A 13996-nucleotide genomic window follows, 5' to 3' on the forward strand; every position below is an offset into this window, starting at 1 on the left:
ATAGAGTAATAAATGTAATACTGTAAAATATTAACATTTAAATAACTGTTTTCTATTTTACTATATTAAAATGTAATTTGCTGTTTTTTCAGCATCATTACCTCAGTCTTCAGTGTCACCTTTAGAAATCATTTTTATATGCTGATTTGATGTTCAAGAAACATTTCTTATTATTAGCAAAACTTAATGCTTAGTATTTTTTGTGGAAACCATGATACATATTTCGATATAGGATTTTTTGACAAATAGAACGATTAAAGAAACAGCATTTATTTGAAATATGGTAAAATAAATCTTTTGTAACACATTTGATTAATTTAATGCATCTTTACTGAATAAAGGAAAATCTTATTGATTTTTAAATGGCAGTGTATAAACCAATTTTGGTTGAATTTCCAGGAAAATACCTGACTTGCTTCAACTTCTGTTGGGCTTGTTCAGACGGTGACAATCCAATGGTCTGAAGAAGAACGATTCAATGGAATTGGCATTCAGTGGCGATTTATTAAGGCAGAGCGCCAACCTCTATTCACGTACTTGAATGCCAACGGAGGGCGCGCCCCACACTTTGAGAACCACTGCAGTAGGGCAATATTTTTGGCTCAGCTCCAAAGGCAGTGTGTGCTGTAACTGTAACTAGTGCTCAGTTCCAAATGAACTGCAGTTACACTTATTTTTATATATTTTGTAGTTACTGTTTCATATATTAGTTCTGTGACCACATGTTCTGTTCATACCTTCAAATGAAAGTGTGAACATGCTGTTGACAAGGTTCCCATACTCCCGCTCAGTAGACCTCTGAAATATTGTTGGTTGTCATATAGCGTCTAGCCAGATCTGTCGAGCGAGGGAAAGAAAAAAAAAAAACGGCGGTTGGTGCGTGGAGAATTAGTCTGAGGATGAATGAAAGACAGAAGGTGGTTGGCCACCAATCATGACACCTCATAGCTCTCTCCTTTTCTTTTTCTCTTTCCCTCTCTTTTTGTAAACACTCAACTCTATAGCACAGAGCTCAATTACCCCCGCTCTGTCTCCAGGCTCCTCCTGCCACATTTAGATTGTGTCTTTTATCATTCCAAATTGACATTTATGCTTTTACTCCTATTGTTTTTCCACCGTTCCCACCGCTCATGTTGGGCAATTTATTTTAATCCCTGTCATGGCATGGCCTATAGCCTAGCAAAGCTTGGCTGCAGTAATTTTACCATTGCCATGCGCTGGAAACAAGAAGCTGCCACGCAGAGCTGTTGTCCCATGTCTCTTCCTCCATTCCTCCGCCTGTCTCACCAGCGCCAGCTCATTTCTTCTGGCCCATTCACTCTCTCTCGCATCTGTCTTTCTCTTACTTGTTTCTTTTTACATTCTTTTTTACTAATGATGTAGCTCAAGTTAAAGCTGGTGTATTTTTTATGCTAAAATTATTCATATACCAACTTAATGTGCATAGACAACTTTAAATTAAGTATTTATAGTAAATAAATAGATATGACAACAAAATTATAAATATTGAAAATAATAATAATCCTGACTAGGAATGCACATTTCGGTTAATTTTCTCAACCGTCAACTGCCACTCATTATCCGAGTATTAACCATTAAATTAAATTGACGAGTGCCTGTGTCCTGTTAAAAATATTCACGCACTTGACAGTGACAACAGAGAAAAACATAAAATAGGCCTACACTAAATTTTTCTTTTTACTTAAAGAATTAAGATGACAAAAATAAATCACTGAATCTGTTAAAATGGGAAAAAAACAAAACTTTATTTGCTTGGATGTTTGTTTCGCGAATGATATTGCATTGTACTTGAAACTACTGCTGTATTTTAATACCGCGTAGCATATTTTGCAAGTAACTTTGTCGCCCTTTCTGTCGAAATGGTCCCACACAGTACTTCTTTTTGTTCACTTTATTTCATTTTGCTTTGCTTGCTTGCTTCATTTTGCTTCATAACCATGCAGCAAACTAAAAAAAGCAGACAAAAAACAATCAAGGTGATTCTTCTTTTCTTGCAATAAAGAAAATAAAGAAAAAAATCACCCTAGATTGAGTTTGCTAAAAATTAAGCAAAATGGCTTTATTTGGGGCTTCATAACCATGCAGCAAACTAAAAAAAACAACAACAAAAAAATGTTAAACCATTTAACTGATAGTATTAATCGGTCAACATTTTTACTTTCGGCTAGCGGTTATCCTGACAAAGCAGTTTCAACCAATGGCATGAGTTTGGGCTTAGACTGTCCAACAGCAGACCTAAAATATTTTCAAAAATGGTCCAAATCTAATGTATAAGTTATATTTTATTTCATTTATTATACAGATACTTATCTTGTTCCTGGTTCAGTAAAAGTAACTGAAAAACTATAGATATCATCTCTCTCTCTCTCTTTCAGTGTGTGTGTGTGTGTGTGTGTGTGTGTGTGCCTGGGGGCGTGGCAAAAGACACACTTTCTATATTATTTAGCTTGATTTCCGCACGTTGCTCATGTAGACAGGCAGAGGAAGCTGGAAAGAAATGATGTTTTCCACTATATCTTCATAGCAGTTTCTCATTTATATGCCTTGAATGTAAATGTGTCTTTTTGTTTTCTTTTCTTTTTTGGCGAAGGACAGGCTGGCAGGAAGAGCAGGAAGTTTCAAATAGGCCTTTTCTAAGCCCACATAGTGTCGCTTTCCCTGTGTTGCTCGTCGAATATTTTGTCTGCCTCCGCGGCTCGCTCGCTGAATCAAAACTCAATTATTCATAAACAGTGCTAAATGGTTAAGAACGGAAAGCGGAGGGAGAAAGAGAAACAGCCTTGTGAAAAGAGAGAGTGATGGAGGCTGGTAGGAAATAAATGGATGTCAGTAGTGGAGGACAGAATAGCTTCACAGCTGTTTCGTGTCCCAATAAATCAAGGTTTTATGAAGCTTGTGTTGAAGCGGAAGTTTCGACAGGGAACGAGCAGAATCTGTGACCTTCTGTCATGAAAGGCTTTCTTTCTCAGCCCCAAATAAAGCCATTTTACTTTATTTTTAGTGAACTCAATCTATGGTGATTTTTTTCTTTATTTTCTTTATTGCAAGAAAAGAAGAATCACCTTGATTGATTGTTTTTTGTCCCAGTACTTTAGGTTTAGGCGCTGATAGGAGATATCATTATTGGCAAAAGTTTGTATTTTAATGTATTTATTTTTATTTTTAAAATACATTTACAAATAAAGAAACATAAATTATATAAAACTGAAATGTTTAATATGCACAATATCAGGGCTGTCCAACGATTAATCGCGATTAATCACATCCAAAATAAAAGTTTGTGTTTACATAATATATGTGGGTGCACTGTGTATAATTATTTTATATATATAAATACACGCATTATATATATATATATATATATATATATATACACATAATATACATCATATATATTTAAGAAATATTTTCATGTATATACTGTATATAGATTTATATATAATTTATATTATATATAAATATAAATATTTTATATATAAATAATATTTTTTTCTTAAATATACACATGCATGTGTGTGTATTTATATATATATATATATATATATATATATACAAATTAAATTATACACAGTGCACCCACATATATTATGTAAACACAAACTTTTATTTTGGATGCAATTAATCGCGATTAATCGTTTGACAGCCTTACACAATATTAAAAATGATAAAATAACATGAAAAATCAACGCTTGAGTTTTAATTCATATCATTCATTTTAAAAACAGACTATAATTAGACTATAATTGCGATAGGATAGTATAGAGTAGAAGTCCGTAAGCCGGGACTCTGACATATTATCAATCTGTTATTTATTTACTTTCGCCCTTTACTTAGGCAGCTTCCACTATTGGTCGACCTCTAGTCCACTTGTTTGTTCAATTAAGTTGCCATATCATCCGTTGGAGGGAAGTTCCAGACAGCAAATTCATAGCTACACACCCTGGCGATCAATATCTGTTTCCACAGGCGTCTTAAACAACCCCCTGTCTCCTGCCTCCTGCTTGGGTAGGGCCCATTACAGTGAGAGATTTTGTATTTAAGCTCTTTCTCGTAACTCTGTGCTAATATCAGTAGTCGCCTGTAATCTCTGCATTACTGACTTTAGCGCCGTTCTCTGGCTGTGCGCCGTGAGCTCCACGTTGTGTATAATGGAGGCGCAGGAGCGGCCCATTGTCCCTCTGTGATTGCAGCGCTTCACACTGAGACCCCTGGCGAGCCGTTCTCTCATGCGAACGAGAGGAAAATCCCACCAGCGCCCTCATTCATTTGGCCGTTGAAGGCCACTGTCACAGGCTCCCATTCACAGGGTGCTTCTTCTGCGCCTGTCGCATCAATTTCCTCCGACTACGCCAGGTCCCCTTGAAAAAACAAAACAAAGAATGAGGCCTCAGTTGTGGCAGCGCTTTGAGCCCATAAAAGCGCAAGTTCCTCCATGCCTTTGTTCCCGTGTGTGGAGACTGGCCTGGCTGGTTTTGATGGCCATGTCATCAGGCGATAATCCAGTGTTTTGAGCACCATTGTTGGAGCCGGAGAGTTCCTCCAGAGTTCCTCTGGTGCTGTAAGCTGAGAGAGCAGGGCTTTGTGCCCGGCCGGGTTTTGTCGCGCTCCGTTTTTAGAGCGCTCTGACACACTGCATGTAGAGAGATTACACAGCCCTGGCCCTCAGACCGTAGCCGATCTCCCGTTGGTCCAAAATCCTCTTTCATCTCCGAGTCTCTTCTTAAGGGACACAAAGGCACTTTTGAATCCCCTGCCTTCCCCTCTTTTCACAGGCTCCTGGAAGAATTTGCTTCCGTTTGACCTCATGCGCTGATGTCGGGAGGTGCGGCGGAGGGTGTGAAATGCGAATTATCATATTCGCTGTGTTATTTGCAACCTGTACGTCGAAGAAAAACAAATAAAGGTGGAATAAATGACAGAAATAAACCCAGCCCTTTCATGGTTGTTCATGTGGATAATTGATTTTTTACATTTGACACTTAGGAATGGAGACTCTTCTGTTAAACCAAGGCACGCCTGACTGCACTATTTGTTGGCAAATATTTTCAGTATTTGTTAACAGGCTGAGATAATTAAATGAGCACATACTATATTACACACAGTTCATGCCTAAATCATAAAACTCTGCATGCTATTTTTATTATTATTGCAAAGTGTCTAAATTATGAAGGTTTTGTTTAATAATTTAAGTTATATTGTATTTTTATATTATATTATGCATTACATTGTTATATAGTAAAGATTGTTATATCGTCCGTCCACCTTCCGTCATTTGAAAATGGAAGGTGACGATATGAAATAATAGTCATATGAACATGAAATAATAGTCAGAAAAAAATATATACAATAATAAGTGGGCCAAAATGAACAAAAATAAGCAATTTGGGGACATTTAAATTAGCAAAAAGTAAGATGACGTTCTGCTAGCTTGTAATATAAATTAATTAGATCTTTATAAAAGAATGGCAGACTACTTAAATAAAGTGCATATAAATATCATTTGTCATGCTACATCTCTTAATAATATGTCTTAATAAGTTTATATTCAAATGCTTAGTTTTATGATTAAATGCATAGTTTTTATGATCAAAGCTCCATCAATGTCCAACGATGTACAAATAAACATTCCTCAAAAGCCTGATGTGTCATATTTAATTTATTTTCAGAGTAAATGTTCTAGGGAATGTTAACCTCATATAATAACAATATAAAGATTCTTACTTTTACTTTCTGAAAATAAGTGAAGATTTCACAGCAAAAAAAATGCATGTCATGATAGAAGGCAATACAAATTTTTGCAGAGAATTCAATCTAATAAAAAACCAGACTTGTTTTATTTTTCCTCCTAGATTTGATCAAAGTCTTCTTTTTGTGTCTGCTTATCTTATTATCCATAATTGATCCTTCTCTCTGTAGTAAAATGTCTAGCATTTCACCTCTCCTCCTTTAGGTTGCAATCATTTCACGCATGGCTACCGAACGGTAAACAGATTATAGCTGCATTGAATCAAAGGATTCTAAACAACTCAATGTTCTGAATTTGTGGTCTGAAAACATTTTACAGACAGCATCCTATGAGGCAACATAAAGGAAGAGATGTTCTGTGATTAATCTCTCTTCTCTCTCTCTCTCGTTCAGGTGCGTCCGGTCATCACAGTCAGACCTCTCTTCGACCTCCTCTGCCTCCCCCGCACAACCACCACCAGTCTTCGGCTAATTCCCTCAATCGCAATAACCATGCCAGCCGGCGGAACCTGCAGAGCCACGCACCTACCGCGGCCCTGGCAGATGGACCCTCCACCCCTGAATCTGTCCAGCTCCAGGACAGTTGGGCTCTCAACAGCAGTGTCCCGCTGGAGACACGGTTAGTTTCACAAAAGATACCTGCTAGGGTTTCTCATATTCCTTTTTCGGGAAACTGTAGAGCTATTATCCATTTTTATTGGCTGCATATCATGATGAAACATACTTTAGTTAAAGTCATCAATGTTCTTTTACCCGTGTGTTGTGTTCTTATAAAGGGAATGGCTATTGTCATATTTATTTTGTTTTTTATCTGCATGTAATAGTAAATTCTATTTAAAAAAAAAAACAATATTATTAAGATTATATAAAAATAATAAATAAAAATGAACAATTATTCAACTGAATTAATTATTTTCATTTAATTATGTTATCATTTATTTAAATATATAAATTTAAATATATGTTATAATTTCATTTCATAAATTAAATTATGCAAAATAAGATAATCTATTTTTGTTTTGTGATTAATGATACTATAATAATCAAATGTAAAAAAAAATTGAAAGGAAGAAAATTAAAAACTAAAAGTGAATGAAATGTATATTATTATTATTATTATTATTATTATTTCTAAACTCAACCTAAATGAACACTTACTACTACTACTAATACTAATAATAATAATAATATATGCACTCTAAAAAATACATGGTTGTTTTAACCCAATTTTGGGTAAAATATGGACAAACCCAGCCATTGGGTTACATTTTTAAATTACATTTTTAACCCAATGGTTGAGTTTGTCTATATTTTACCCAAAATTGGGTCAAAACAACCCAGCTTTTAGAGTGTATATATAATTTATTAAAAAAATTTAGATTTTGGAAGTAGATTTGTAGAATTTTATTTTGGCAGTCACTGCATGTAATTTGCCCCGGTCTACAGGGCACAGACACAAACGACACAGACCTCATATCACCCACCCTTCTAGAGACCCTCAACGAACACTTAGTCACAGCCTGTCGCACTCACACCCATTGTGTCTGCTGGGTCTCTGTGGGCTGTACTTGTGTTTGATTACTGTGTAGTAGGTATCTTTTCTTGCAGGACTGGAGGGTTGCTCCCCTTGACTCAACAATACTCTCCTCTATCGCTGTATGCACTATTTATGAGACACACACTCTTTTCGTGTCTATTTCTTGTTCTCTTTCTGTCTCTCTTTTTCTCTCCCCTACTCTCTCTCTATTTTTCGGTTCCCATCATCCCACTATCGTTCAGATGTATTATTCACCAGGTGCTCCGATACACACCACAAACCAGTTTCTTTAGTACCCCACCCAGCACCGCACTGTGTGTCCAATACCGTGTCAGCATATGTGTTCACTCCACAGAATCCATGAACACGTATAAACACACATTCGCACACACTCCACGTCCATCAGCACCAGTCACCGTCTATCTCCACAGATACCTTCCTCTCTCCGTCTCTCCGTCGCTCTCTCCCTTAAAACAAATTGACACTCACTTTCAGATGAAGCAAGCACCGTCTGAAAAATAGGTCATGCGATTGCACGCATGCAAAATAGGGCTGCAACGGCGAGCACGGGATACAAGAAGTTCTGCTTTGAATGCTAGAGAGAAACAAGGCCATATGGTGACAGATTGGTTGAGAGTCACAGAAAGTGAGGAATGTGCAGCTGTCACATGAAATAGAGTGTGTTAGTGGTCGGGATTTTATAGCCGAGGGGACCGCAGGTGGAGCAGGCAAAAGTTCGGAAGGAGTTTTTACCTCCGACGTGCAGCTGCATTGCAGTTTTGAGCGGCTGCAGGTTTGCTTCTTCAATATTCTCCGTGCACACACAGGCAAATGCACTCTCAGATCCTTCAAATGTATCAAGCTGCCTCCAGACGTTGGATGGACTACCTACAATCCCCTGACACTTCAAAGCTCTATCCTTGGCTGGCAGATTAGAATGACTTCTTTCAGGGCATATGGACGTGACCTCCAACAGCCTCTACCTCATATTGCTTTGTCTGTTAGACAGCCCTGTCTGCCACAAAGTGCAAACCCAGCACTTCTCACGACAGTTTAATGAGATAAATACCGTTGGGTATTTACAGAGGCGGTTTAGAGCTACTCTTAGCTCTGCCATCTTTTTGTATTGGAGAGTCGGTGGGGTGATTTGACCCACTTGATGCTGATGTCTGACTTGTGACTGTTTGGACTTGTGAAGCTAACCTTTCAAAAAAACAGCTGCTATCAAAAAGTTGCTGACTGACTCAGTGCATAAATAATACATGAATAGTAAACGTCAAAAAATAGCGGAAGCGTCAGCGTGCACATTACATAAATATAATGCTTTCAAACACTTGAGTGAGGACAGCTGTCAATTAGCACAGCAAAAGCAAATATCCCGAAAATAGGAGAAATCATTTAAGTGATTTCTTAAGTAAGAATGATGTTAAGTTCACTTAAAGAAAACTAGTTCCACTCTACACTTAAAGTATACTTTTATACATGAAAAAGTGGGCCAATTTAGTCCCAATCTCCATCATGACAAATTTCCTCAAGATATAATGTGTAATACCTGTTAACATGCTCAAATATTTAAAAAGGACTCAAATGTAAAAATATTCATAACAAAAGTGCAACAAAGTTTATATATATTCTACAGAGGGGAATTAATTGATAAATTAAGCTATATCATAGCCTATAATATTGTGCACAGTGTTGCCTATGAAACATAAAAGAACATAAAATAATATCGAAGGGTAAAATAAAGCAAGTACATAAAAATGAATAAGAATTTAACCAATGAATAAAAAGTAGCAATAATAATAATTTATTATTATTAATTTATTATTATTTATTATTATTAATAATTTATTATTTATTATTATTATTATTATTATTGATTACATTTTTTATTCGTAATAAAAATATTTTAAAATGATCAGTAAATGGATATAAAAGACTGTTGGAAAAAAGGCTTTATAAGGCATATTCTTTTAACATTCATTGATAACACTTAATTCGAATGCTGTCCATTGGCACCATCGCACACAATATAATATGCAATATGTTAATAATATTGCCATGGGTAACAAATGCAAGCGGTCAAATTCAATAAATCATCGCCAAAACCTCTTTGTAGCAGCATTTCTTCCACTTCTTAATCATTTTTGTATACAGTACGTTTAACATAGCAAGTTATTAACAACATTATTGTTATTACACTGAACATATATGTACACAGGTCATAACATAAATATCTTTTTCTAGTGTATGAGATGGGGGATCCTCCAAATGAGGTGCCGGATCAGATTTAGGAGGTGCCAGGACCGGATCGGTTTTTTTTTTTCTGCTAAAATTAAGCCCTGATCACTTGTTGGGAAAAGTAGCTTGTTTCTGAAAAAGCTGTTTTTTTTTTTTACAGCTTAACTACTGTCATGCAAAAAACTATTGCACTGGAAAATTCTTGTTACATAAGAAGCTTCTTTTAGTTGCCAGGGTTAATAAGGAAAATAAACCATTTTTCTTTGTGCCGGTCAGTCTCACAATTAGACCTTAATATGCACATTTTCCCCAAGTGTATTGGTCCAAATGAACAGATTCACTGACAACCGTTCCTGGTTTTGCTGGGTTTCTGCAGCACAGAGGGGAAACTCCAGATGCTCGAAGGTTTGAAAAAATGCAAGCTCACTGTGACTAGCTATGCAAGACTAATTATCTTATGAAATATGATCTCCATCGTTATCTCCCGTCAGTGCATAAAAAATGGCCCAGTTCTGAGGAACAGCAGAGGGAAGAAACTGTTTTCCTCCGGGACGTCACAGCACCATGAAAATCTCAACCGAGTGTTATCGTGAGTGTGTGTTAATAGCGCAGCATCAGAGTGCAATGAACACTTGAGCTCTGGGAACTCTCCTCCATAGATTTAAGACTCCTTTTCAGGAAGATCAGTATTTATCCAGAAAAAAAAAAAGAAAAGAAAAAAACGGGCCTGCCACAGAGATGGAGCCCAATTAGAGGTGGTTTACTTGGGCTAAAACTCCTGCAGTGCCCCCCTGAGCTGGAGCTAATGACGGTGTGCTCCATCTTAGTGGACGGAAATGGGAGACGATTCTCCATTAGGCGTCAGGGAAGAGGTTGTGTGTCTGCCTGCTGTCTCTTTCTTTTCTTTTCCCCTTCTATTGCTCTCCCCGTGGGCTTGTTTGAAACACCGGTGTCATTTCTCTCACTTGTTCTGCACATGACTTGTCATCCGCTAACAGGCCTCGAACTTCTCCACAGAAAAATACTCCAGAGAAGAACTTCTTGTCTCTCCTGAATTCTCTTACTGTTTTTGTTCGTCGCCAGATATAATCGTGGAATCAGTTGGAATCTGTTTGCACAGATTTCGGGGGGAAATCTTTGCAGAGAATTAAACATGGTAAAATGTGTTAAGCTGAGTGTACTACATGTTCAGTTGTTGCAGAAATATATACTGTTTAAAAGTTTGGTGTTGGGTAAAATGTTTTTATGTTTTTTGAAAGAAGTCTCTCATGCTAACCAATATAATATTGTGAAATATTCCAATTTAAAATAACTGTTTTCTATATTTTAAAATGTTATTTATTCATGTGATGGCAAAGCTGAATTTCCCCAGTGTTCAGTGTCTCGTGCTCCTAACGAAACCATTCTAATATGTTGATTTGCTGCTCAAGAAATTATTATTATTATAAATGTTGAAAACAGTTGTGCTGCTTAATTTTTTTTTTTTGTGGAAACAGTGAGGTATTGTTTGAAACAACAGCAGTGTTTGAAATAGAAATATTTTTGTAACATAAGGAAGTCATTTTTGATCAATTTAATGCACCCTTGCTGTAAAAAAAAATATAGTATAATATATATAATATATATATAATACTAATCACTAATAAAGAAATATTAAATAATTAAAAAATCATTTAATATCACTGTACATGTATTAATTTATTGGAGTTTACATCTGTGCTGATGAACTGTGTGTGATGTTGTTGTGTATTTGAAAATGCATTTCAGACTTACTTGAACTGCTGCTTTTTTTTCTCACTCTCAATTACCAGAGTGTGGACGCTTCAATTCTCACATGGTACAATAAGAAGATCCATTGTGCGACATTATTTTCATAAGTGGATGGGAATCACTCTTATCTAGACACTTCACTAGCTGGAGATGGTTGAGAATAAAGTGGACAGGATGTAACAGCCTGAGCTTGAGGTTTCTGAATGCTGCCCATGCATCTTATATTGGGGACAATGGTAGATCGATGTGCTGTAAAAGAGAGAGAGATTCTCCAGTGAGTCCTTCCAATGCGTCTCAACATAAAACCATTTTGGTTGGCTGAGCTTCCTGGAGGCATTTATCATATTTTGAGTTTGTGGAAATAAACAGCAGACTTGCCTCTAGGAAAAGACAATATATTTTGGACGTTACATGCAAACAGTGAAGGACCTTGGCCCTGTAAAAATGTTGAATACCAAAGCAGAGGCTTCATCTCTGATTTGGAAATCCAAATTAAGTGGAGTGTTTTGGACAGTTCGGACTGTTTAAATATTTGTGTGGAAAACTAATTCACCTTGAGAAATGTTTGTGTTCGTTTGCTTTCTGTTAAATCTCATGTTTGCTTGTTAATTGCTCTGGACCTTTCCTCTTCTCCCACAGGAGGGGAGAAAAGGTGTTTACTGTGAAAGTGAGAATTTTTGCGGCTTTGCCTTGCTTTTGCTTATTGCCATGTTTCTCGGTCGTGCTCTGTTTGCGCTTGTTGGTGTGGATTGTTTGCTGGTGAGATGTCCCAGTAGGGCAAGCATTCTCTGATTGGCTTGCTGTTGTTTATTCGCTAACACAAGTAAGCAAGTTTTTTATTTTTTATTTAAAAAAAAAAATGTGCAAAAACTTGACCTTGGTAAAAGTTTCAGAGATAATTATAAGCATCATGTGTTAAAACAGGGACCTTTCAAATTCTCTGTAGAAGCTCTAGGAATTTATATTCTGGCATAGTTCTATCTATCTATCTATCTATCTATCGATCTATCTATCTATCGATCTATCGATCTATCGATCGATCTATCTATCTATCTATCTATCTATCTATCTATCTATCTATCTATCTATCTATCTATCTATCTATCTATCTATCTATCTATCTATCTATCTATCTATCTATCTATCTATCTATCTATCTATCTATCTATCTATCTATATCTGCCTGCCTGCCTGCCTGTGTGTCTGCCTGTCTGTCCGTCTATATGTTTAATGCAATAATCTTCAAACCTTCTACTGAAAAAATAATAAGATGGAGCATCAATTAATTTACCTTCTGTATGCGGTTTTGCATTTAGGGCCCTATCTTGCACCCAGCACATCTGACTTTATACACCGACGCATATAGCATTCCTATTTTGCACCCTACGCACAGCGGACTTTTCAAATCCACAGATACACATGAGTAAATTAGGGAATGAACTTGCGGTCCCGGGGGCGGTTCAGCGAAAAAGAGGAGGAGCGTTCCGGCACAAACGTTCCCTGGTTCTATTTTGCGATTCCAGAAAACAATTCCGTTAGCCTGACTTCATCATACTCATATTCTAGAGAGAATATGAGTCCGAAACTCCTCCTTTTGACTTTGATTATGAGGCGTGTCGTAACCGAACCAGGAAAAAAAAACCCCTCTGCACTCAATTGGATAGTCGGTAGACCTACAACCAATCAGAGCAACGCAGTAAGTCAAGTCCTTTGCATAGCGCAGTTTTCAAATACAGAACATAGCCTAACTTTCTTTATTTTAGAAGTTAAATAACGAGTGTTGCTTCTTTTACTTACTTCTCCATGAGTGCCACCAAAGGAGAAACCACAACGACCACAGGCTTTTCATTACGTCCCATCTTCTTAGCGACCGTCAGAGCCAGCTGATAAGTTACACTTTTCCCGAATCATGTAGGAAGGACGCCAAAAATATCTTTCTGATCGACAAATGCCTTGATTGCAGTTCTCTGTTTGTCTATTAAAATGAATGCGCTGTCGATTTATTTTACAAAAGACGCGACAGCGGAATCTATACATCTCAATTCTCCAGCTGCAGTCATCTTTGACAAGCGCTCTTTGATAACGTGAGGATTACGTCCCTGCAGATCATCTGTCCATCATCGTATAAAGCCCGCCCTGGCAATTTGATTGGCCCGATCATTTTTTGACTGATCATAATTACTCCTCAATGGATCGAGTCCAGACCCAACTTCCCGACCAAAAAATGTTGTGGGTGGAGTTCGGGCTGGCATCCAGGCTACAATTCCGTCACTGACCAGGAAAAACCTAGTGTGAAGTCAGTGGCGTGTTATTCAGATGTTATTTTAAGGGCGCATTCTTTGCCATAATGTTGCACATACAGTACACTTTGCTTTTCTCTCATCTACACAGACACAGCAGTTCTCATTTTTGCAAACCATACATAATTGCAAGGAAAAATATTACCACACGAGGGAAATAATTTTGGTGTCAATGAAGATGTGAAAAAATAGGCATAAATCTAGCTTACACGTTTACTCAAATTATTATACGCCTGTTTAACCGAAGCTAATTTGGGTGGTCTCATTGGTCTCGTCGGCTGTGAACCGCTCCCGGTGTTCGCCTGGCAAATCCGCCATAATAATAGCAATACGCCATGGAACAAGCACGCCTGCTCTTAAAGGGAATGTGAGAAGACGCTCT

General features: G+C 37.1%; 1 protein-coding gene across 6 annotated transcripts in view; it reads left to right on the plus strand.

Moving 5' to 3' along the window:
• tenm2b (teneurin transmembrane protein 2b) overlaps positions 1–13996 on the plus strand; it is a 246882-nt gene that overhangs the window by 176830 nt on the left and 56056 nt on the right. For all 6 annotated transcript variants that reach the window (XM_039693821.2, XM_089123764.1, XM_089123765.1 and 3 more), the window contains one exon: positions 6160–6385. In XM_039693821.2, the coding sequence (XP_039549755.2) occupies positions 6160–6385 (226 nt within the window). The remainder of the gene's footprint in view (positions 1–6159; positions 6386–13996) is intronic.

The sequence above is a fragment of the Pimephales promelas genome, chromosome 19 (genome assembly GCF_988280905.1).
Source record: "Pimephales promelas chromosome 19, fPimPro1.hap1.1, whole genome shotgun sequence".
Classification (NCBI taxonomy): Eukaryota; Metazoa; Chordata; class Actinopteri; order Cypriniformes; family Leuciscidae; genus Pimephales; species Pimephales promelas.